Below are 26,043 nucleotides of genomic sequence, written 5' to 3'. Positions count from 1 at the left end.
AATACTTTAATAACTAATTTTCAGGGGGATTTTATAACTCATATAAGTAAAAAACTAGTGTACTGTACTTGCTAAATAAACTGGTATGTAAATAAATGACGGGGAATCGTCCTGACGGAGAATTGTCGCCGACATTCCTCCCTGAAGTTTGTCCAACACTTTAACTTTCTCTGTCAGCAACATCACTTTACGAGTCACTTTTGGTGTGTTACCACATGCATCACTAGCACTACGCTTATGCCCCATGTTGGCAGACAAGGCAAGCAATTACTGGAAGGCAGAAAAATAAGCCATAAATAACGATTTGCAAGTCATGCATGGTTCGACCGTCGGATTCAAACTGACTGTGGTGCGTGGTAGAACGACCTCCCACACACACATACACACACACACACATACATATATGTATGCACACGGGCAGCAGGTAGGCATTTTTATGTTTTATTTATTTCTCATGTATATTAAAATTATTTATTGAGTACTATAATTTTATGTTTTAATTATTGAATGAAAAATTCGTGGTTAACCGAAATTGCTTGAAAAAAGTTCACGTGAATTAAGGGATTACCTGTGTATATATATATATATATATATATATATATATATATATATATATATATATATATATATATATATATGTACTGTATATATATAGATATATATACATATTTATTTATAGATACAGTAAATCCTCGTTTTTTGCAGCTTCGTTGTTCCACCGAAACCGCTCGAAACACGAAACGTCGAAGTGTGATGTTAAGAATCAGTGGGAAAAATAGAGGAGCGTTTCGGTGAGACATGTACGTACCCTATCAGAAGGTACTATAACACCAAACAGGCCCTACCCAAAATTAAATGAAGAGTGTTTACTAGTGCTAAAACAGCATAACACAATAAACATGTACCTGAAAAGACATTAAAACTGTTATAAAGAGCTGCAACACCAAAAATCCTTACCAGAAATAAAGTGAAGTCTGGTTTGAGTGGCAAGTGAAGGTGTGTTGAGGGTGGATGGGCTAGTTCCCAGTGTCACTAACCAAGGAAAAACTGCCACTTTTCACCAGATTATTTAATTTTCGACATCAAAGTCAGTTAATTAAACCCGGTCATTTTATGTGCCCTCTTTGTCACTAAAAGGAATGGAGAAATTATATCAACATTATTTTACTCACTGCCACAAGGAAGAGAGGCTGAAATATATTCAAATAGAATAAAAAATTAGTGGGCTGAGTCTACCATCTCTGCATTGGGATGGTTATTATTCTTTCCTTTCTTAAATATTGATAAGCTCTATTTTACATCCATTTCAGGTATTTGTCCATCAGAACAAAAATAAATAGCGTTACGAGAAACATGTAACGATTCTTTGTTAAGAAATAGTTGCACGACACGGCTGAAGAACGTACGTTACGATCACAAACAATAGCAAACTTACATGTGTCTACTGCCCAGTTTGACCTGCTGTGTATTTACGACACGGCTGAAGATCATACATTACGATCATAAGCAATAACAAACTCACGTGTGTCTACTGCCCTGCTGGACCTGCTGTATAAAGATCATGGAAAACTGTTGCATAGAAAAATGGACAGTGCCTAGATTGAGCATCGGTACCCATTGTCTGCTGAGTGTCGGCTGCTGGCTGGGAGCATCAAATTGTGGGGAAATTTGTGAAGTGTGAGACAGCTCGGAAACTTTTTTCTTGCTCGAAAAACGAGGCACCGAAGTAAAATGCTTCCAAATATGAGGACTTTCTATATATATACTGTATGTATATATATATGTATAGATAGATAGGTAGATAGATATATGTATGTGTGTATGTTTATCTCATATTGATCAGTGAATGTTGTAGTATCTTTCAAAACCCTCTTCTTGTTTTATTAACTACTGTATATCTGATTCCTTTCTGCCTGCCTGCCCTGCCTCTGCTTGCTGCTGTGGGATCTCCATGTAGCGGGTCGATCAGTTCACCCTGACCTCTCTAGTGGTGCGGCCCTGCAAGCGGCTCTGGTGCAGCTTCAGGTGGACTTTTACCCATACCACTTGGCAGCTGGTGACCGCACTCACTGGATCAAGTGAGTACCCTTGTCAAGTGTATTTTCTTGGCTCTGACTATGAAAAGGTGTTTTGTTTTGTAGGTTACTGTTTAAGGAGTGCTAAATCTTGAAACTTTGAAGATTTCCATGTGTTGATTCTTGGAATTTAAACATTCAGATATTGACAGCTGCATATAATATGTACTTTGTGTGCCATGTCTTATTGTGTAAAATACTTGTAATCGCTGTTATATGACTGCTTGTCATTTAAACTTTTTCACTCTACAATCACTCTTTGGAAGTATTCCTCTGAAAAAGGCTTGCAGCTATCCTGTAACACCGGTGAAGAGTATTAAGGGGTAACTGGAAGAATCATTCCAGACTCAGAGAGCTGAAGGAAGGGTACATTACTTTTTATCATTAATAAAAATGCCATATAAGGTGTGTGGGCCCTCTTCCAAAGTTAATCATGTCTTGTCTTTCTGTTTAAAGTGAATGCTCGGTATTTGCACATGTCATGCTTCCTCCATGTAATACCTTCTCCACCAATCATGAAAGAAAAATTAATGCATACTCTTCTTGAACTTGTGAAATTGTGTTGGAAAGAAATGAAGGAATGCTGTGTTGTGGAAGTGGATGTGATTGAAAGTGTTAGGAGAAATACAGTACATTGAGGTGGTTTGGCCATGTGGAGAGGATGGAGAGTGAGTGACTAACCAGGAGAGTGTATGCAAGTGAGGTAGAGGGGGGGGAGAGGAAGGGGGAGGTCGAGGATAAGATGGAGGGATGTAGTGGGGAGGTTTATGAGAGAGGGGGGTGTGAGTTGGGAACAAGGCGTTGAAGTGGCATTGGACAGGGCAACATGGAGGAAATTTGTTTGTGGCCATCCCTTACAAGATTGAGACATCTGGCAATAGATAGATAGATAGATAGATAATTTATGAAAAGGACTGTAAGGTATTTGTGGTACTGTATTTATGATTCTGGAAAAAGCATGTGACATGGTAAACAGAGAGGGATTATGTAAGGCTTTACATATACAGTATATACATATAGCCTATGTGTGTATATATATATATATATATATAGATATAGATAGTGTTACATAGCCTATGATTTCATCATCCTTTGTGTAATTTTAACGCACAGTTGCTGCATGTTTGATCACGAGCGTGTTCTGCCTCAGTCCCCCCCTTCTACCGTTATAGTAGAGTAAGTCGTTCTCTCTGTTATTCAGAGCGGGATTGTCAACTCTTTGTCCCCATGGCTTCATTTGCGCGTCCTTCTTACAAGTTGTATCAAGCTCTGCTGGCCCCTATATAATGAGCTCAGTCTCTGCATCATTGCCACTTAGATCTGCTCCTCATTTTGTTCACATCTCTGTCCTCCCCTGTACAGATATTATTATTGTGAGTGCTCAAGAAATCTCCAAACATCTAGCAGCTGTGTGTAATTTGAGTATAACTGTTGTATTTTTTCTTTTACTGTGTAGCATAAGGTTAATTCTTGGGCCTGGTGGGGTTTTTTGATTGATGTTGGGTTTTATGTCAGTCATTTTTTATACTAGTTTGGATCTGTAATAATTTATCTTGCATTAACTGAGCATTACCCGGTGTATTTTCGTTTTATCAGGGCCGACTTAGGTAAATTTACCCTTGCTAATTTTGTGTTAATAGAGGCTATTGCAGTTAACCATATATTTAACCTGTTTTTTGCCATTACATTATCCTTATGAGTCCTGAATGTTTTGTTGTTAGTTTGAGCATTAAACTTTAACTTGTAATTTTACCTAACTCTTTTGTTTTGAACCTGGAACTTTACGGGACAGTAGTGATTTTTAGTATTCTCACTTAAAGTGTACATTATCTTTCTCTGTTCCGTAACATAAATTTGGCGACCTCATATCAGGATATTCAGGATATTATCATAAGGATATTGCTTGATATTTTGTGACTGTGATATATTCATGATGGCTACTATTACTACACTTGATGAAGCCAAAGATTTTTTGTCAAATGTGCAAACAGTGTGTGATGTAGAAAACAGAACAAAGAATGAACTTAAGCTTGTTGCTCAACAATTGGGAATTGCTGTTCGCTCTCATCATTCTAAAGATCAAATTGTTGACATGATTAATGAAAGCTTGTTTAATGTAACTCCTCCAAATGAGCAAACGCAGATTGAATTAGCTAAGTTACAGCTAGCCCTGCAGGAGGCAAAAGCTAAGGAGGCTGAATTTCAGGCCCGTTCTAAGGAGGCTGAGGCACAAGTTGAAATTGCTAGGATTCAGGCAGACCATGAGTATCGCATGAAACAAGGTGGAACTGGATCATCTAGCTCTGATGATTTTGATGTGGCTAAAAATGTTAAACTTGTCCCTCCTTTTAATGAATCTGATTTAACAAAGTATTTTCAGTTGTTTGAGAGGGTAGCTACAGGTTTTAATTGGCCCAAAAAGTATTGGCCAGTACTCCTTCAAACTGTTCTCACCGGTAAAGCTCAAGTAACTTATGCATCTTTGCCTCAGGATCAATCTGATAATTATGATGTAGTTAAGAGCTTGATTCTTAAGGCCTATGAGCTTGTTCCTGAAGCCTATAGAGTAAAATTTAGGACAACTTACAAGCAAGATAAGCAATCCCATGTTGAGTATGCAAAAATCAAAGAAGATCTGTTAGAGCAGTGGTTAAATTCTAAGAATGTGGATTCTGATTTTGACAAATTTAAGCAGATGATTTTGCTGGAGGACTTCAAAAGGTGTATTAGTAAAGATGTAAGCCTATATCTTGATGAGAAAAGAATAGATAATTTGTCTGATGCTGCAGTTTTAGCTGATGAATATGTTGTCACTCACAAGAATTATTCTAGAGAAAAAGGGAAAGCTGAGAGTAAGTACGTTGCCTCTACTCAGAGTACAGGTAACAGGAAAGAGAATAAAGATGATGTTTCTCAGGAAGTAAATACCAGCTTCACCTCTAGATTTCAGAAAAGTAAATGTACTTATTGTAGTAAGCTTGGTCATACTACAGAGAAATGTTTCAGGAGACAGCGTGATGTGAACAAAAAGGAGTCTTTAAATATTCAGTCAATTGGTCTAGTGTCCACTCTTGAGAGTTCCCAGAATTCTTTAACTGAGTTAACTGAACCTGCTTTGAGGGGTAACTTAAATTCTCATGATGGAGCTCCTCTTTTGAGCAGTAACGTGGGTGACACTCTCAAGAGTTCATGTGCTAATTTCCTGTCTGATGGTTTTGTCAGTCCTCTGGACAGTAATGACAGAAAATCAGTTAAAATATATCATGATACAGGTGCTTGCCAATCCCTTATGCTGACCAGTGTTCTAGGCTCTAATGTTAATTCCTCTGATGAAACTGTAATCTTACAAGGTGTAGGGAATAATTACTTCTCTGTCCCTCTGTGCAGAGTGAATTTAGAGTCTGGTTTTGTTAATGGTTCCGTTATGGTTGGGTTGGTTGAGACACTCCCAATGTCAGGTGTAACTTTCTTACTTGGAAATGATATTGGTGGAAGTCAAGTGTGTCCAGCTCCTCAGTTGTCTGGTGAGCCAGTGGCTGCGACCCAGGATTGTGATGTCCCTGATGTGTTCCCTGCATGTGCTGTCACTAGGGCTAAGTCTAAAGTTACTGGTGATTTAGAGGATAATGATGATGATGATGTTATCCTAGCTGACACTTTTCTTGCTAATTTGGACCACTCACCAGATGAGGCAGTACCCCGTAGTGTTGATAATTTGTCTCGTCAAGAGTTGGTTGAGTTGCAGGTTGCTGACCCTGAGTTGAAAGGTCTAGCTAACTCTGCTTACAGTGAAGAAGAGTCAGCCGGTGCTTCTACTTGTTATTATGTAAAGTCAGGAGTACTTATGAGGAAGTGGAGACCCCCAACAGCATCAGCCGACTGTGAATGGGAGGTTGTACATCAAGTTGTCATCCCTCGTGTTTGTAGGCAGGATATCATTAGAGTGGCTCATGATTCCAGTTTGGCAGGACACCTTGGAGTGAGGAAGACTGTGGCACGCATTTTGAAACACTTCTACTGGCCAGGTATCTTCAGGGATGTTTCCTGGTATTGTAAGTCTTGTCACACCTGTCAAGTTGTGGGGAAGTGTAATCAGACCGAAAAGGTTGCACCTCTAGTTCCCATTCCTCCTTTTGAGGCGCCTTTCACCCGTGTGTTGGTGGATATTGTGGGCCCTCTTCCTAAGACTTCTTCAGGATTTTCTTATGTGTTGACCCTGATTGATATGGCTACTTGTCATCCTGAAGCCATTCCACTTAGAAATATCTCAGCAAAGAACGTGGTTAAGGAAATGCTAGGGTTCTTCACAAAGTTTGGTCTGCCCAAGGAGGTACAGTCAGACCGGGGAAGTAATTTCATGTCGAATGTTTTCAAGCAGTCTCTGAAAGAGTTGGGCATCACCCAGATCACGTCTTCAGCTTACCATCCCCAGACCCAAGGAGCGTTGGAGAGATATCATCAAACACTCAAATCGATGCTCAAGAAATACTGTTTGGAACATCAGAAAGACTGGGATAAAGGTCTTCCATTCGTTGTGTTTGCCGCAAGAGAATCTCCAAATGAATCACTGGGCTTCTCACCTTTTGAACTACTGTTTGGCCATGAAGTAAGAGGACCCCTTAAGCTACTCAAGGAATGCTGGCTGTCGGAGGAAGATGACGTCAACCTGCTGGAGTATGTGATGAAGTTCAAAGAACGGCTGTCCACTGCTTTACAGCTGGCGAGAGAGAATTTAGGAGCTGCTCAGGAGAAGATGAAGACTTGGTATGATAAGAAGTCCAGGTTACGCCACTTTCAGCCAGGAGATCAGGTTTTGATTCTGCTACCAGTTCATGGACAACCTCTTCAAGCCAAGTTTAGTGGTCCTTATTTCGTGGAGAAGAAACTCAGTGATGTCAACTATGTCATCGCCACACCAGATCGTAGAAAGAGCAAGCAACTATGTCACATCAACATGCTAAAGTTATATCACAGGCGGGACGAAAATAATCCAGTCTGCACTGTAGCTGTTCCACCCGAGTCTGCAAGTGAAGCTCTCCCATGCAGTATGAGCCTGAGTGATAGTTTGGGGAAGAATCCTGATATCATGAATGATCTCCAGACTAAGCTTTCTCATCTACCTCCCGAGGAAAGGCAGGAGTTTTCGGCATTACTGCAGGAGTACCTGCAAGTGTTCCGTGCCACTCCAGGAAGAACTACTGTGTTGATGCATGATGTCGAGGTTGGAGACGCAAAGCCAATTAAACTGCCTCCTTACCGTGTGAACCCAGTGAAAGTTCCTCTTATCCAGCAGGAGCTTGGCTACCTGTTGGACCACAAGATGATTGAGCCCTGTCAGAGCGAGTGGAGTTCTCCTGTCACTCTGGTCCCTAAGCCGGGTGGGTCACAGCGGCTTTGCATCGACTACAGACGTGTTAATCAGATCACCAAAACAGACACTTACCCTCTCCCTCGCGTGGAAGATTGCATAGACAAGATCGAAAAGGCTAGGTACATAAGTAAGTTTGATTTGTTAAAGGGATACTGGCAAGTACCTATGACTGAACGTGCTAGGGAGATCTCATGTTTTGTAACGCTAGGAAAGAATTTTGCATGTTCTGTAATGCCATATGGCATGAAGAATGCACCAGCCACATTTCAGAAGCTCATGAATGTTGTAACAGAGGGTTTGGCAGGGTGTGTTGTTTATATTGATGATGTATTAATCTTCAGTGACAACTGGAAAGATCATCTATGCCATGTCAGTAAATTTCTTGACCGTTTAGTTCAGGCTAATCTTGTAGCTAATTTATCAAAGTGTGAGTTTGGTCAAGCTAAAGTTCAGTACCTTGGGTATGTAATTGGTGATGGACATGTTGCACCACCAGGAGCTAAGGTTCAGGTTATTAGTGATCTTCCCAGACCTAAAAGTAGGAAAGAGCTACAAAGATTTTTGGGAATGGTAGGTTATTACAGGAGATTTGTTCTTAACTTTTCTATTCTTGTATCACCACTTACAGACCTACTGAAAAAGGGAGTTAAATTTGTCTGGACCGATAACTGTGAATCCTCTTTCAACAAACTTAAAGCTATTCTATTAAGTCAGCCAGTGCTCGCTACTCCAAATTTTGCTAAGCCTTTTAAGATGGCTGTTGATGCAAGTGATACAGGAGCTGGGGCTGTTTTGCTGCAAGAGGATGATCAGGGTATTGAACATCCTGTATCTTATTACAGTAAGAAGTTCACTCCACCTCAAAAGAACTACTCCACTATTGAGAAAGAGCTTTTGGCCTTGATTTTGGGTTTACAGCAGTTTTCATTTTATTTGTGTTCTGGTTTTGACCCCATAGTCATTTATACCGATCATAACCCACTGAAATTCCTTAGTAAGTTTAAAGATAAAAATCAGAGATTGACAAGATGGAGTCTACTTCTTCAGGAGTATTCATTAGACATACAACATGTCAAGGGGAAAGAAAATGTTATTGCAGATTGTTAATCTAGACTTTAGACAGATTGTTTTAGAGTAATAAGAAATTTCCTTTGTAAATTTCTTTTTTCTTTGTGGGGAGGTGTTACATAGCCTATGATTTCATCATCCTTTGTGTAATTTTAACGCACAGTTGCTGCATGTTTGATCACGAGCGTGTTCTGCCTCAGTCCCCCCCTTCTACCGTTATAGTAGAGTAAGTCGTTCTCTCTGTTATTCAGAGCGGGATTGTCAACTCTTTGTCCCCATGGCTTCATTTGCGCGTCCTTCTTACAAGTTGTATCAAGCTCTGCTGGCCCCTATATAATGAGCTCAGTCTCTGCATCATTGCCACTTAGATCTGCTCCTCATTTTGTTCACATCTCTGTCCTCCCCTGTACAGATATTATTATTGTGAGTGCTCAAGAAATCTCCAAACATCTAGCAGCTGTGTGTAATTTGAGTATAACTGTTGTATTTTTTCTTGTACTGTGTAGCATAAGGTTAATTCTTGGGCCTGGTGGGGTTTTTTGATTGATGTTGGGTTTTATGTCAGTCATTTTTTATACTAGTTTGGATCTGTAATAATTTATCTTGCATTAACTGAGCATTACCCGGTGTATTTTCGTTTTATCAGGGCTGACTTAGGTAAATTTACCCTTGCTAATTTTGTGTTAATTAGAGGCTATTGCAGTTAACCATATATTTAACCTGTTTTTTGCCATTACATTATCCTTATGAGTCCTGAATGTTTTGTTGTTAGTTTGAGCATTAAACTTTAACTTGTAATTTTACCTAACTCTTTTGTTTTGAACCTGGAACTTTACGGGACAGTAGTGATTTTTAGTATTCTCACTTAAAGTGTACATTATCTTTCTCTGTTCCGTAACAATAGATAGATAGATAGATATAGATATATGTGTGTACAGTGGGGCCCCTTGGATAGCGACCTTATTAGTTTGCTAAAATGGCCGCTATCCATGAAATCGCTATCTGAGGGGCAAACTTCAAACCAAAAGAAATTAATACGGTCCTGGACTCCTTCAGCTATACCCCTACTTTCCTCCATTAACCATTAATATCACATCATATTTCTTCAGTAATAAGATACACGTATACTACATACTCAAAGAAGTTTAACAAACTTACTTTTAATTCATTTTGAGTGCTTCTTAGTGATAAATATAGTTATCAGTTGTTATCATACCGTGGCAACCTGCTGGAGCCGCTAAAAAATAAATACTGCATGCACTCCAACTAAACCCTAAATTCCTACTGTGAACACTAATACAGTACAATCCCAGTTAACCGGGTGGCTTGGGGAATTTACCTTCCCGGTTACAGATTTTTCCCGTATTTCTGATTTTCAAGTGAAATCTATACAAAGGCTATCACAGCAGTAAATACAGTTCAGGTACTCACCAGTCACATTAGGGGTTACATTAAGAGATTCCGCCTGAAAAACTGCCTTGTAAACACACACCATGGTCATAACGCATGTGTGCAATGTCTAGCAATTTGCAGTATTGCAAATTACACCATTCCATTGTTTACCGAATTACTGTATTCATTATATGTACTGTACTCATAAAAATTGAAAAATAAAATAAAGAAATAAAAGCTTGAACATTTATTAGTGAACTGATGATGTGTTAAGACTGCACTGTAGAATTATCACAACACATGTGCCCCCACGTGAGTTTGTTTACGTTTCCGACTGTTCTTCTTCTTCCCTACCTGATCTCCATCACTCCACCCCTCACCCGCCACTCAGCTGTTTTGCAGAAAATAAAATAAATGATGTACGTATGAAATGCAGGCATATTATTTATTTATTTTTCTTCCAACAAAGTAAACTTTCATTCCAATTAACATTTATATTCAGCCATTAGTGTTTTATAATGTTCGCCTTTTTCAAGTCTCTTGCATATGTCCAACTTCTGTTTCAAGGTAAGCACGATACGCTTACGTTTAGTTTGCACTTTAGGCATTTTGGAGTGTACAAATTACCGTCTATCAGAGGAACACAATAGCAAGAGACCTTGTTTACTGTCTGGTGGCAAAATGCAGACTGGTGATTTTTGGAGGGTGTGGAGGATGACTGAATTCAAGTAGGGGAAAGAGGGGGAGAGAAAGGGTGGTTAAGAGGATTTGCTAGGGATTTACATCAGCCGGAAATGCCTTCACCTCGCTTTGTCTGACTTCCCCCAGCCTCGCGTGACACAATCAAACGGCGGTTTGGCGGTCCATTCAAATTGGCGGACAGTTATAACTTACTGACATTTTTACCAGCCCTTGAATTTTCCCGTTGTTCTGAGTATTCCGTTTTTCTGGATACCGGATAGCTGGGATTGTACTGTAAAATAAACTTAAACTTAACATGCAAAAGGATAAACAAACTTTTAAATCACTTTTGCTATTTATTGTTAAAATTTCTGTTGTGCTTGGTGGTTACTGTACCGCAGCAGCCTAGCAACCACGGCCCTGACTCTGCTCACTCTCCATTTTTTGTCCCTAGTCTTCCTCTTGTCCCTCACATCGTAACACACGCAAACGAACTTCATTCTCAATGCGATGGGCCTCTGTTTCCCCATCTTCCCAGCCATCATATAGGTCCTCCTTGAGCTGAACAGGGGGCATGTCGACATCATCCTCTTCGTCTGATGAGGCATTCAAAATGGCTTGTCTTTGTGCCTCAAACCTTTCTAGCTGCTGACTTAAAAATCGTGTGATCAGTGTCTGGTGCCTTGCATTTATTTTGTCATTCAGGTTCTTGGTGAAGATTTTCGTCAGATCTTGGATATGCATTAGGGCTTGGTCTCGACAGTTAGAATGGAGAGAGGTTACCTTGTCTTGAACTTCAAACAGTACGGCCAGGATTTCAGACAAATCCTTCACTCTTGGCTCATTTGGTCTCTTTTCGTCTTCCTTATCTTCTTCACTTCCTCTTCCTCATCTTGGTTCAGCATCTCATCAGCAGTTTCTTCTCGATCTTCACTTCCTACATTTCTTTGTCAGACACAGAGGAGAGTCCCAGCACAGTTCTGATGACATCAGCAGTCTCACGTGCCACCACCTGCAGCTTCTGCCTGACTGTCTGGCCTGCCTGTTTCAAATGTGGAAGCAGGGTTGCCCAAGCGTGTGCAATGGTGGCTTGATTGATCTGGCCCTAAGCCTCTCAGAACAAATCCACTGCATGCTTTATCTTAAAAGACTTCCAAAAGGGCTTGACGGTCATTTCCCCTTGCTCCTCTTCCTCTTGACTTGCTTCTTGATCAGGTTCACTGTCGCTAGAATTAGCCTCTTGGATCTCCTTCAGTTCTCAAAAGTTATCAGTCTTTTCCCTCAGTTTGCTGTGGAGCTTGCCATAGAAGAAGAGTTTATTGTTAGCAATTAACTCTTGATCTAAAGGTTGTATTTTGGCAGTAGTGGTGGGAGGCATAAAAACAACCTGTATGCTAGGGTAGCTGTCTACCACGAAGCGAGCGTGTCCGGGTGCATAATTCAGGAACAACAATATTTTCCAGTCATATTTTTCTTCTTGCAATACTCGCGAGTCTAGGGCACAAAAATCTCATCTAACCACTTAATAGCAAGGCTTGAGGTCATATATCCAGTACTGTTTGAGTATCATACACAGTTGGGGAGTTTGTTCATATCACAGTGGCAGTAGGAACGTGGTTTGGCATATTTATAGACAATAACGGGTTTCATTTTGAAGTCCCCTGAAGCATTGCAGCAAAGCAGGACATTGAAGCAATCCTTGGCCATTTGGTTCCAGCAGCCCGACGAAGGTTTTTGTGGGCATAGGTGGACTTGGGTGATTTCTTCCAGAACACCCCAGTCTCGTCACAATGAAATACCTGATCTGGGGTGTACCCTCCTTCCTCCATAATAGCCTCAGCAATTTGGGGAAGTTCTTGTGCAGCTGTAGTGTCTGCAGGTGCAACCTCGCCCTGGTAGAAAGTCAGCTTTACCCCACAGCGTTTTTTAAACCTGTGTAGCCACCCACGTGAGGCATTGAAAGGAGCAGGATTTTGGATATTTTGTTTTTTTGTACAGAGTCCCTGGTACACTGCTATTGCCCTTGCACGAATTTCTGGTCCATCAACACTTGCTTCTTTTCTTAATTGCCATGCTAACCACTTCGTTACATAATGTTCGGTCACCACTTGGAGTCTGTTTTTTTTTGGTAGTGTCGTGCATGGCCCGTCTAGCTCCACCTGCACCACCCATAAAATACTTTGTTGTGGTTTTTATTGTTGCCTCTATCTCATCCTTTTTCTTTCTTATGTTTCTTACACTTGATTCAGGCGCATTCGACAGTTTAACAATTTCACGTCTTTGCACTGTCTTCAATCATCTGGATTATCTTTTTCTTTTCCTCTACGCTGTATTGTTTCTCTGGCTTGCCATGCATGTATTTTCTGGCCCCTTTTGTCACATTTACACTACCTGCACTTCCTGTTTATTTCCATGGGGCACCACCACCACTTGGGCCAGTCCCTGAAGTTGAAGCCATGATAATAGTACACTGAGTAGCCAGACAATATTGATAATCACACCTAGGTCCTTCTCTCTTTCTGATGTGTTTAGGGTTTTATTTCCTAACATATAATCCCAATCAGGTCTTTTTCCACTTTTACCAAACTTGATTACATGACATTTGTCCACATTGAATTCCATTTGCCATGTATTACTCCATTCATGAAGTTTATTTAATTCTTCTTGTAGCTCTTTACAAGAGTCTGTGTTAGTAATTCTCCTTTGTAGTTTTCCATCATCTGCAAACATACTTAGATAGCTTTCATTTCCAGTGTTACTGTCTGTATCATTTATATACACTAAAAACATGATTGGTGCCAGCATTGAGCCCTGTGGTACTCCACTAGTCACTTCTTTCCATGATGAGTAATTCCTACTCAGTACTGTTCTCATTTTTCTTTTTATGAGAAAATCTTGCATCCAACAATACAGTTTGCCTCAAATTCCTCCTTGATGGTACAGTTTCCATGAAAGTCTTTGGTGTGGTACTGTGTCAAATGCTTTCTTGAAATCTAAATATATACTGACCACCCATCCTTCTCTTTCCTGTATTGTGTCTGTTACTCTGTCATAGTAGCTCAACAGATTAGTAACACATGATTTTCCCTTTCTGAAACCAAACTGTCTTTCTTTTATCATATTGTGTTCTTCTAGGTGATTTACCCAAGCTTTTCTTACAAGCTTTTCTAATACCTTGCTTACAACACTGGTTAGTGATACTGGTTGGTAGTTGAGCGGATTTTGTCTATTCCCTTTCTTGAATAAGGGGACAATGTTTGCTTTCTTCCAAATATCAGGTAGTTTACCTTGACTCAAGGATTTCTTGAAAATTAAAAATAATGGTTTACTTAACTCCTTTGCACATTCTCGTAGCACCCAACATGAAATTTCATCAGGACCATTTGCTTTTCCTCTGTCTAATTTACTTAACTCCTCCTGTATTACTTTTTCAGATATTTGTATATCTGGTAGTGTGTGTGGGCATGCATGTTCCACATAGTCCCTCTCAAAATTTTTTTCTTCTGTAAAAACTGATTGGAAATTCTTATTTAGTGTTTCACAAATATCCTTCTCTTGTGTATAGGCATTTCCCTCGTCAGTAATGGATTGTATTTTATCTTTTACTTTGGTATTGCTTCTGATATAGCTGTAAAACAGCTTCGGTTGATCACTACTTTTATTTATGATATCCTCCTCAAACTGTTTTTGGGCTTCCCTCCCTATTCTTATATAATCGTTTCTTGCATGTTTGTAATTATTATATGCCCTTTCACTAGTGTGTCTTCTGTATCTATTCCACAACAAATCTCTTCTTTCTTTTGATTTTTTACATTCTGTATTGAACCATTTCTTAATTTTCTTTTTTGCTTCTTTGTGCTGTGGGATGTACTTCTGGACTCCTATTTCATAGAGTTCACAGAATTTTTTATACACAGCATTTAAATCTTGTCCTCTAAGCTCATTTTCCCAATCAATTTCTTAGAAATACTTCTTTAGATCATGATAATTTCCCTTTTTATAGTTTAGGCTCTTTTTGTAACTTTCATTGCAGTTAACTATGTCATATGCTAAACTGAAGTTGCAATTTAGTACTGCATGGTCACTTTTGCTAAGTGGAGGGTGATATATTAAACTGTCAGTATCATTTTCCTGCCTAGAAAATATGAGATCTAGCATTGAGGGTACATCGAGTCCTCTTTTTCTGGTGGTTTCCCTCACATGTTGCATTAGGAAAAACTCGTGTGTGTGTGTGTGTGTGTGTGTGTGTGTGTGTGTGTGTGTGTGTGTGTGTGAGTGAGTGAGTGAGTGAGTGAGAGTGGGGAGGAGAGGTAGCAGAGCAGTTTGGCTTGTCTCCTTCCTTGTCCCCCCACCCTGTCTTCCTCCCTCACCCTTGCTTGTCTCCCTCCTCATCCTCCTACCCTCCCTTACTCCCACATGGCGGACTGCCAGTTGCCTGCCTGGTGTTCACTGTCAGACAGTTCCCTACCTGGTGCTGAATGTCAGACAGTTGCCCTGAAGCAGTGTTGAACACCACATGTCTCACCACCCTACCCTCCTGTATGTGATGTTTGATGTGCAATTTTTTAGCAATAGTAATGTTTATTGGGATAATTTACATTACCTATGGTGTTTGTGTGTGTTTGTTAATTAAGTAAGGTATATGAGGGTTTGGGTTTGGGTCTGGAATGCATTTCTGGCTTTTCTTCAGTATCTTATTGGGAAAATTGCGTTGATATCCAACATACTTGCTAACCAAACACTCCCGCTGGTACACAACACTGCCAAATATTGGGATATGGGTGGACTGTTTTGGATGGTAGGGCAGGAGTGAATGGCACATGTTTTCTCCATTAGCAACATAGTAATGGAATCAACTGACTGAGAGCGCACTGGGTTTTTGCCCACATAAAAAAATTTGTTAAAGCGAATTTTAGTGTTCATTAAGCGAGCGAAGGGTAGTATAACGCAATCTTCTTTAAAGCGAATTTTCATTGCCTGATCGTAAATTGGGTGGTTGCCTGTTTACAGTATACTGTCGACATCAGGACACTTTGAAATGTGTTTCTTCCTTATTGTGCCTTTTTCATCACTTCCTGTTAACTAAACCATGCCTGTGTGTGTTTCTGATACTTATTATAACAGCATGTATGTTTTTAGTGGCACTAAATTGTCACAAAAGTGAAAATTTGGATTGACAAGGGAGGTGCCTGGTACCAGTCAAGATAAATCCAATAGGTTTTGTGCTTTCATTATTGTGCATTTCCATTATTATGCCATATTTGGTACCAGTTACTTTACTGTACCGTATTGCTAGGAGTATCTAACACAAAGCATAGAGAAAAAAAGCTAATAAGGCTGAAAAGTCATAAAATGGATCACTTTGTAGTGCAACCGTGGGGTGGGGAGAGGTCAGGCTCACCAGAAAAGGATGGTGTTGCCCCAATTAGGAGTTGGTGAGCCCAGCAAGGCAGGACACTAGAAGACTTTATCACTTTAGCCAGACTTTGAGGGAAGTTTCTCATTGTTTGCTGTATGGTAGAGTTTTGGGTCATCTTACACCACAGTCTGTGACTAGAATGAAATGCACTTTCTAACCCTGCAGTCCAGGGAAGACTGCTTCCTAAGAGTGCCTACATTACATTAATGAAGTGAATGATCTTGAGAGAGAAAATTGCCTCACAAGAGATGGAAATAAGAGATTAAAAAAAAAAAAAAAAGTACTCTACTTATAATATGTTGCTCTTCAGGTATACAGCAGACTGTAGTCCAGCAGCGTGGGTCCAGTCTGCCCTGGCTCAGTTCCGCACACTCCTCACAGACACCCTCAACCCCACCCGGCCTGCCCACACTCCACTCACTCGTGCTCCACCCCATACTCGCCATGACCCTCCAACGCCCTCTCACCAGGTCAGGCTAGTAATGAAGAGAAGAATAGAGGAATTTTGTACTGTGTTATTTATTTTAAAGAAATAATGTTAAATTTTTTCATCATATAAGAAACTCTTAGTCTATCTATCTATCTTTCTATTGCCAGACTCCTTAATCCCATACGGGGTGGTGACAAACAAATCGCCTCACGTCATCCTGTCCCCCGCCATTTCACTGCCCTGCTCCCAGCTCACACCCCCCTCTCATATACCTCTCCACTCCATCCCTCCATCTCATCCTCGGCCTCCCCCTCCCTCTCCCCCCCTCCACGTCACTCACATACACTCTCCTCATCAGTCTCTCACCCTCCATCCTCTCCACATGGCCAAACCACCCCAGTATGTTCCTCCCAGCGCTTCTTATCATATCCACATCCACACCACAACGCTTCTTCATATCCTCACCTGTCATCCTGTCTCTCCATGTGACTCCACAAGCTCCTCTCAGACAACTCATTTCCACTGATCTCTCCCTCGAATTGTGTCCTCCCAACAACGTCCAAGCTCCACCTCCATATGCTAGAGCCGGCATCACAATACTGTCATGTAGAAACTTTTTCACTTCCATGCTCACTTCCCTGTTTCTTATCACTGCTTTCAAGGAACCAGCAACCTTTCTTCCTTGTTGTACCCTTTCAAGCACTTCACCCTCCAAACTTCTATCCTTACTCATCACACTCCCCAAGTACTTAAACGTACTCACATTTTCCATTTCCTCACCATCCAACCTCACTGTACATTCACTGACTTCACCTCTCTCAAAGACCATCACTTTACTCTTCCCTACATTCACCTTTTGATTTCATTTCTTACACACTCTCCCAGACTCATCCACCAAGCCTTGCAGCCCCCCTTCGTCTTCACTCAACAACACAGTATCATCTGCAAACAACAGTACAGGGCGTTTCCAAACACTACCCTCTCTCACCAGGGCCACTTCAACATCCACTGCCCTACCTTGTACCTCTTTTATTACCCCATCCATGTACAGATTGAACAACCATGGAGACATGACATATCCCTGTTTCAGCCCAATCTTCAAAGAGAAAAATTCACTCAGTTCGCCATCCACATGCACTGCAGCCTTAGCACCATCATGACGACTTTTCACAGTATTCAACAACTTCCCATCTACTCCATATATTCTTAATACTCTTAGTGCCACATGAAAAATCAGCTCACCTTTACCTACCTGTACTGTGCTAGGGATCAAATCATGGACAGTCATAAGACAGTAGAAGAGCTATTCATTATACCATTATCAGATTAAAAGTCACCTCATCTTGCCACAAATATGTATCCAAGGTACCTCTTATCCCACATTGGCCAGGAGGGAATAGGTTACTCCTTGACACTTGGATATGTATATGCTGTTAATATTCCAAAGTTCATCCAGTAGAGTCAGTAAAATATAAGAAACCTGTAATGCCAGAGGAAAGATCAACCAACTTTTATCAACCTGTGTTGTTCTGTGCCAGGAATTGTATCCTGGACTATCATATGATAGTTGGCAGTGGGCTGGGGGTACCTTGGCTACAAGGTAAGGCAGCTTTTTACCTGTTCATAGTACAGTGGAGACCTACCCAACTATCATCAGCTAGTCTGGGATTTTATCTTTGGCAGTGTTGGTAGACAAAAGTTAGTTATTCTCTTCCTTCATGTTTTGGCTTGTCATGTTTTGTTTCATTTACATTGTTTCGTTTATAAAGGCTGCAACATACTTGCATGCATTGGCCTCGGTCACCTAATGGCAGCTCTCCATGCTGCATAATCTCTGGTGGTCTCCGTGTTCAGTCCCTTATCCCTGAGGTCACATTCTTTGACCTCATCCCATGTCTTTTTTGGTCTGCCTCTCACAGCCCTACCCTCATTGTTAACGTTTCTCATTGTCTCCATCCAATTGTCATTCCCCATCCACTCCACATACCCAGACCATCTCAGTCTACTTCTCCTCATCACAAGAACAATACACACCAGTCCCATCCTTCCATTTAACTCTACCATTGCAAACCTTGCCCCCTTAGGCCTCGCATTCAAGGACGTACTGCACATCCACCCAATTATTGTTATTTTTGTATGTTTGAGTCTGTTAATATAGCCTTTCTTTGCCGCCAAGATCTCACTGCCATACAGCATTACACTCCTAACACTTGCAGCATACAAAGATCTCCTAGCATGGAGGGAGAGCCCTCTGTGTCATGAGAGACTGCAGCTCCCTAAGCTTCTTCCAACCACTCCCCACTCTAACCACAGAGCTAGCCCCAACCCCACCTCCAGCACATTACATGTCTCCCAAGTTGCAAAATTCTGCAGACTCAAGAGACACACCACAGCATTAGTGACTGACAACCTCCACCTACTCACACCAACACACCGCACACATGAAGTCAGCATTATCTCGCAGTGTACCTCTAATACCATTACTGTACATCTCTTGTCCACCAACTTGTCAGAAACACTGCCCAAGATGGAATTACTTCCCATGCCCTTGTGGCAAACCACACATGGCCATTCCTCTTGTCTTTGACAGCACCGCCGCCAACCCTAGATACCATCACCTTTGTTTTCTATGCAATTACACTCAAGCCCTTTTGCCCTATGCTATCTCTCCACCTCTTGAATGTTTCCTCCCCCTCCCTTTCATTCTCTGCAATCAACACCAAATCATTGTCAAACAACATTCCCACAGGAGTGTATTTCAGAAGGCACTAGAAAAGGGCACAAGACTGACCCCTGATACACACTAGCATTCACGAAAACTCATCGCGCAAGTCTCCATTCACTGTCACCTGGGAGCGAGTACCCACATATATTATAGCCTTAACCACTCTAACCAGCCATTCATTGATCCCAGACTTTCTCATTGCCCAGTTCACCACTTCCCCAGGAACACTATCAAATGCCTTCTCCAAAGCAACAAAAACAAAGTACGGATCCCTTTTCTTTTTTATCTATCCATCCATACATAATCTAAACCTATGTTGCCCCATGAGGAGCTTGGGAGCCCGGGGCTAGGCATGTTAGTCCTGACATTTAAGATGAGAGTGACCATCCGCACTCATCCATGAGTGGCATTACGTGAGCAGTAAACTCCAGCCATCCCTTGGATATAAACCTTCACCAGCTCAGTTCGATTGAAGCACCTTAATTGCCCACTAAACCACCAGGTTCCATAATTTTAGTAAATGGTTTCCTGGTGTACAGGAAACCATTTGACTTGTCATTCAATGTAGAGTCACCCATAGGCAGAAGGAAGAGAAAAGAATGAAGGAAAGAAAATCAGAAGAGTGAGTGTAAAGTCACCTGTAGGCATAAGGAAGAGGAAAGAATGAAGGAAAGAAAGACAGAAGAGGAAGGAAGGAAGAGAGGAAAGGGCAGACACCCAAAGCAGCACTGCATTGTGTGAGTGGATGGTGAGCACCCTCACCTACCAAATATACTGTATATTATATTTTTCCTGAAGCTATCGAACAATAAATATGGCAGCAGTAGTTCTTTTGCCTGACATAAACACAAACTGCATCTTATTAGCTTTCAGTCTGTCAGATCATACCTTCTAGAATCTCTCCATTACCTTCATTATCTGGTTCAAGTTTTATGTCATAGTACAGTAAAAGTCATGTAATTCGAATGGCAGGGGACGGAGGGTCTTTCGGACTTTGTGTGTGTGTGTGTGTGTGTGTGTGTGTGTGCCCCCTTCTTACCCTTGTATCCCCAGGGAAGAGGGGAGAGGGGGACGAAACAAGCCCCACCCACCTCTACCGCAACTCTCAACCCTCCACCATATGACTACCCAGCCCCCCTACCCATCATTCTTAACTGGCAGTTACATCTCAAGCTGATTTCATGCTTAACACTCTTGGTCCACTTACTATTAGAGAAATAGAGCACTAGGATATGTAAAAAGTATGTAATAAAATTATCAATATCTTCAGCATGAAATTAATGCATTATGATGTTGACAGTAAAACAAAAATGTTAACAACGGCCATCCCAGGCCTCATGCATTGGGCACACTGCTTTGCAAACACACACACACACACACACACACACACACACACACACACACACACACACACACACACACACAGCACAAAGAAGCAGATAAGAAAATACAGAAATGGTTCAATACAGAATGTAAAAAATCAAAAGAAAGAAGAGATTTGTTGTGGAATAGATACAGAAGACACAATAGTGAAAGGGCGTACAATAATTACAAACAGGCAAGAAACGACTATACAAGAATAAGGAGGGAAGCCCCAAAACAGTTTGAGGAGGATATAATAAATAAAAGTAGTGATCAACCAAAGCTGTTTTACAGCTATATCAGAAGCAAAACTAAAGTAAAAGATATAATACAATCCATTACGGACGAGGGAATCACTTATACACAAGAGAAAGATATTTGTGAAGCACTAAATAAGAATTTCCTATTAGTTTTACAGAAGAAAAAAATTTTGAGAGGGACTATGTGGAACACGCATGTCCACACATACTACCAGATATACAAATATCAGAAAAAGTAATACAGGAGGAGTTAAGTGGATTAGACAGAGGAAAAGCAAGTGGTCCTGATGAAATTTCATGTTGGGTATTACGAGAATGTGCAAAGGAGTTATGTAAACCATTATTTTTAATTTTCAAGAAATCCTTGAGTCAAGGTAAACTGCCTGATATTTGGAAAAAAGCAAATATTGTCCCCTTATTCAAGAAAGGAAATAGACAGAATCCACTCAACTACCGACCAGTATCACTGACCAGTGTTGTAAGCAAGGTGTTAGAAAAACTTATAGGAAAAGCTTGGGTAAATCATCTAGAAGAACACAGTATGATAACAGAAAGACAGTTTGGTTTCAGAAAAGGAAAATCATGTGTTACTAATCTGTTGAGCTACTATGACAGAGTAACAAACACAATACAGGAAAGGGAAGGATGGGTGGACAGTATCTATTTAGATTTCAAGAAAGCTTTTGACACAGTACCACACCAAAGACTTTTATGGAAACTGTACCATCAAGGAGGAATTCGAGGCAAACTGTTTTGTTGGATGCAAGACTTTCTCATAAAAAGAGAAATGAAGACAGTACTAAGAGGAAACTACTCATCATGGAAAGAAGTGACTAGTGGAGTACCACAGGGTTCAGTGCTGGCACCAATCATGTTTTTAGTGTATATAAATGATATAAACAGTAACACTGGAAATGAGAGCTATTTGAATATGTTTGCAGATGATGCAGAAATACAAAGGAGAATTACTAACACAGACTCTTGTAAAGAGCTACAAGAAGAATTAAATAAACTTCATGAATGGAGTAGTACATGACAAATGGAATTCAATGTGGACAAGTGTCATGTAATCAAGTTTGGTAAAAGTGGAAAAAGACCTGATTGGGATTATAAGTTAGGAAATAAAACCCTATATACATCAGAAAGAGAGAAAGACCTAGGTGTGATTATCAATAACAGACTATCTCCGGCTGACCACATCAGCAAGAAGGTACGGAACATGTATACACTGCTTGCAAATATGAGAATAGCATTCACATACATAAATGAAGACATGCTAAGAAGGATAATAACATCATTCATTAGACCAACCCTGGAATATGCATCAGTAGTCTGGAGTCCTCATCTCAAAAAGCACATAGACAAGATTGAAAAAGTTCAAAGGGCCGCTACAAGATGGATACCAAGCTTAAGGGACCTAAGCTACGAAGAAAGACTAAATAAACTGAATCTACCAACACTACAGGAGAGAAGGAAAAGAGGTGACATGATAATGCTATATAAATGCATATCAGGAAAGGAGAAAATAAACATAAATGATTACTTAACATATGGAGAAACATCAGCAAGAGGACACAGCAAAAAACTGCATAAGAAGAGAGGTGATAAAGACGTAAGGAAATTCAGTTTCCCAAACAGAGCAATTGATCAATGGAATGCACTACCGAATGAAATGGTGTGTGCCAAAACAATTCACAAATTTAAGGATATGTACGATAAATATGGTCTAAGACACGGGACAGTACGAGCTTGACTCATTCCTGTAAAGATACAATTAGGTAAGAAGGTAAGAACACACACACACACACACACACACACACACACACACACACACACACACACACACACACACACACACACACACACACACACACACACACACACACGGGTTGCCGACAGAGACGGAGCTCTTCCTGGATCGTGGAGAAATAATCGCAAAATCATCGACGAAAAGAAGACCAGCCTATTTGTGATCATGTAATGAGTGCGTGAGTGGTGGTCCCGTCAGACAGCAGTAAAAAAACCATGGATTCGCTCACAAAAAGAACAAGATATAGTGAAAATAGAAAGTCTCCATATGGTTGATTCATGGCGGAAAGGGACAGTGCAATGTTTACAAGTGGTGAAAAAGAGTTCGAGGGCTTCTGTGAAGAGGATGTGGGAAATGGAAGTATTAAGTTGAACCAAACAAGAACAGCAGGTGTAGAGAAAGCAGCGGAGAGGAATGTTCAAGAGATAAAAAAGGTATGGGCAGTAATTAAAGAGTTACAGGAACGTACCATAGAGCAGGAAAACGAAATCAAAAGCTTAAGGAATAAACTGGAAAAAATAAAATCAGGAGAGCTGTCTGAGTCTGAGAAAACTGAGTACCAAGCGTTAATTGGACAGCTCAATTGGATTGCCACACATACTTGACCAGATATTGCCTTTGATGTGTGTGAGTTTAGTCTGACTAGCAACCGAGCTACCGTAGCAGATTTGCTTAGGCTCAACAAGGTGATCGCAAGGGTGAAGACTGACAACATGAAGCTATACATTCCAAGAATGGGGCCACTCGATGAATGTTATATAGAGTGCGTTTCAGATGCCTCTTTTTATTTTTTTAGTGCCTAAGGTCTGATGGTTTCTGAATAGACCTTGTATGCCTACACCTGTCACTTGTGTGCACCAAAAATGTAATTTATTTTAGCCTTATATCACTCAGAGTCTTTTATTGTGCAACTTGAAAACAAATGTAGTTTTTAATCCTATCTCACTGATTGTTTTATACTACACAGCTACTACCATAAGCATCAAAAGTTGACCAAACTGTTGCAGTCATTCCCCATTTGTTAAATAAATCACTCATTTTATATATATCAGAGGTCAGAAAGTAATGCTATGCACTCACATGAATACTTAAATAATGGTTATACACCACAATTATGGTTCATTCTTGACAATGATGTTACCCAAACCCATTTTCCCTATCTTCGGGTATGTGGTGTGGTTCCTGGTTTAAGCATGCTTAATGGGTATTTAGCACATTTTATTACTTGAAAACTTGTGAAGCAGTGGTTTTCATTCACTTTTAGTCATGCTTCCATGAGATGACTCACATAACTATAGCAAAGCTATTATGTTAGGCTGAACATGGTCAGTGATGATTGCCTAGGATGCTGTTATCTTAGTGGTATTTTTTGTCATATTTATTATTATTCATAGTCACTTTACCAACTCAGAAATACTCATATATGATCAATCAACAATACAGATTCACCCAACACTGTAGATAGATCGTAGTAGAAGCAGGGAAGAGAAATGATGTATGATAGCAATGCTCAAATGTGATCAGCATGAACAAATAGGCAAGAGGAACGTATGTAGATGGTTGACTGGTTGAGTTAATAAAGTGGCTGTAATTAACAGATGACAATCAGGATGTGCACCTCTCAGACATCAGCATTGTTCTCAGCAGGCTATATATTGACTAATTTTTCTCCACCATGGTAATCATGAAGCTGAGAACTGGCTGATCATTTACAGGAAAGGGTGTCAGAAAGTTGAATGTCGTAAACCAGAAGATTGTATAGTGAGGAGTGCCTGTGTAGGGAAAATATGGAAAAAATGGAAAAGGTTAAGCGACTAGAAGTGTGTGTGATTGATAGTGAATTTGATATGAGGCGGAGTCCGTGACTTATAGTTACTGGATGTTTTGGAGAGAAAGGAACCATGGAAGATGCTATGAAGAAATTTATTGAGTGAAATGAGGGAGAGGAGAAAACAGTATAATGTTGTCCATAAAAAGTTTTTAAATTTCAGGAACTGACTCATTCTTTAAATGTCTGGACTGATTAGTCCAGCCCCATGACCCTGTGCTGCTGCTAAAAAGGAGCAATAAAGTTTTGGATGACAGATGGAGAGATGAACACAGTATGCCAAAATATTAAGATATGTTTTTTTTTAGGACCTGAGGCTAGAATAACTAAAGTCAGAGTATTGGGAGGCTGAAACAAATAAGGTTTGATTTTACCTAGGGTGGAGGAGGCCGCCTATCATCCTCAAATGAGAGTGTGGGGGGAACAGGGACCGGACAGGGTGGGGGAGGAAGCAGTCCTATCAAAGGGGTGGTGGCTGCACAGCTCCGTAAGCTGATGTCTTCGTGCTGTGTCCTCCGCATTAACGACTTCTGTGTTTACCGAGTTTCTACCTCACGCCGGAAGCAATCACCAAAAGAGTTCATCTCAGGTGTGTGTACAGCATTGTTTAGATTTGTTATGCTTTGTTGATTCTCTGTGTCTTCTATACTTTCATATTTTCCCTTAGTTCTTTTATATTTGTAATAGGCGAGGCTGTATTGGCTCGCTGATAATTTGTTGCATTCCACCACAGTATGTCTGGGCATAATTTAAATTTCACTTTTAATATCACAGTACTTCATCATGTAACTTCTATATTAATCTCTGCACCTGTTCTATCTGTTGTTGGGTAACAATGGCATCATTTTTATATGCTAATAATGTTTCTACAAGTGCACATCTGTAAGTGTGAAGCTTACTTATTTTATGATGTCAGTTTGTAATCTGTACAGATTCTATTTTTTTAATATTTGCACAGATGCTGTGTTACTAAAGGAATAGCTGGCAGTTCCTCTAAATATTTATTGATAATTGCACAAATACATTTTTAGGTTTTCATAATATGTGTCCATCACACATTGATTTTCCAAGCATGGGCAAGTCATAACACCCTGAAGATGTTCAGTCATAAAATCCTCTGGGCACTGATGATTATGAATTGTAAGGATCCTTGTATATCATTGGTATTATTAATCTTTAAATAATGCAATTTTTCATAGTTTTCTGTAAAATGATACTGTGGATGCTATGAGTGTAGAGAAAGGGATTACATTATAGGTTGGCAGTTTGTCATATGGATACAGAAATTGAAATACAGCACTTCAAATGCATAATGTTACAGAGATGCAGAAATTGGGAGTTGGAAGGGTGCCTTAAACCTTGTGGAAATAGGGATGCATTGTGAGATTAGTAAAATGTATTATAAGAGGCACAACGCTGAAAAAGCTAAAAGGTGCATGGGAAAGTAATTCTTTAATTCCAGCACTGAATGAGTGGTAGCAAAGTCATACTAACCTTGTATCCCCAACCTTCATTATTTTCCCCATAAACTAATCTCTATTAGCTTATACTACTCTCTCTATTTCTCTCCCCCCCCCCTGTCTTACCCCCTCATCTGTGTTGTTCTCTAACTAGAATCTCTC

General features: G+C 40.3%; 1 protein-coding gene across 1 annotated transcript in view; it reads left to right on the top strand.

Annotated features, from left to right (window-relative positions):
• Positions 1-26,043, top strand: part of LOC145400192 (bridge-like lipid transfer protein family member 3B) — a 265,439-nt gene that overhangs the window by 93,136 nt on the left and 146,260 nt on the right. Inside the window, exons 8-10 of the mRNA XM_080272706.1 lie at positions 1,958-2,078; positions 16,317-16,476; positions 24,800-25,010. Coding sequence (XP_080128832.1) covers positions 1,958-2,078; positions 16,317-16,476; positions 24,800-25,010 — 492 coding nt within the window. The remainder of the gene's footprint in view (positions 1-1,957; positions 2,079-16,316; positions 16,477-24,799; positions 25,011-26,043) is intronic.

Source organism: Coenobita brevimanus, chromosome 51 (assembly GCF_032717465.1).
Source record: "Coenobita brevimanus isolate Jiangsu-jjx chromosome 51, ASM3271746v2, whole genome shotgun sequence".
NCBI classification, from domain to species: domain Eukaryota; kingdom Metazoa; phylum Arthropoda; class Malacostraca; order Decapoda; family Coenobitidae; genus Coenobita; species Coenobita brevimanus.
This window is presented reverse-complemented; position numbering and strand designations above follow the sequence as displayed.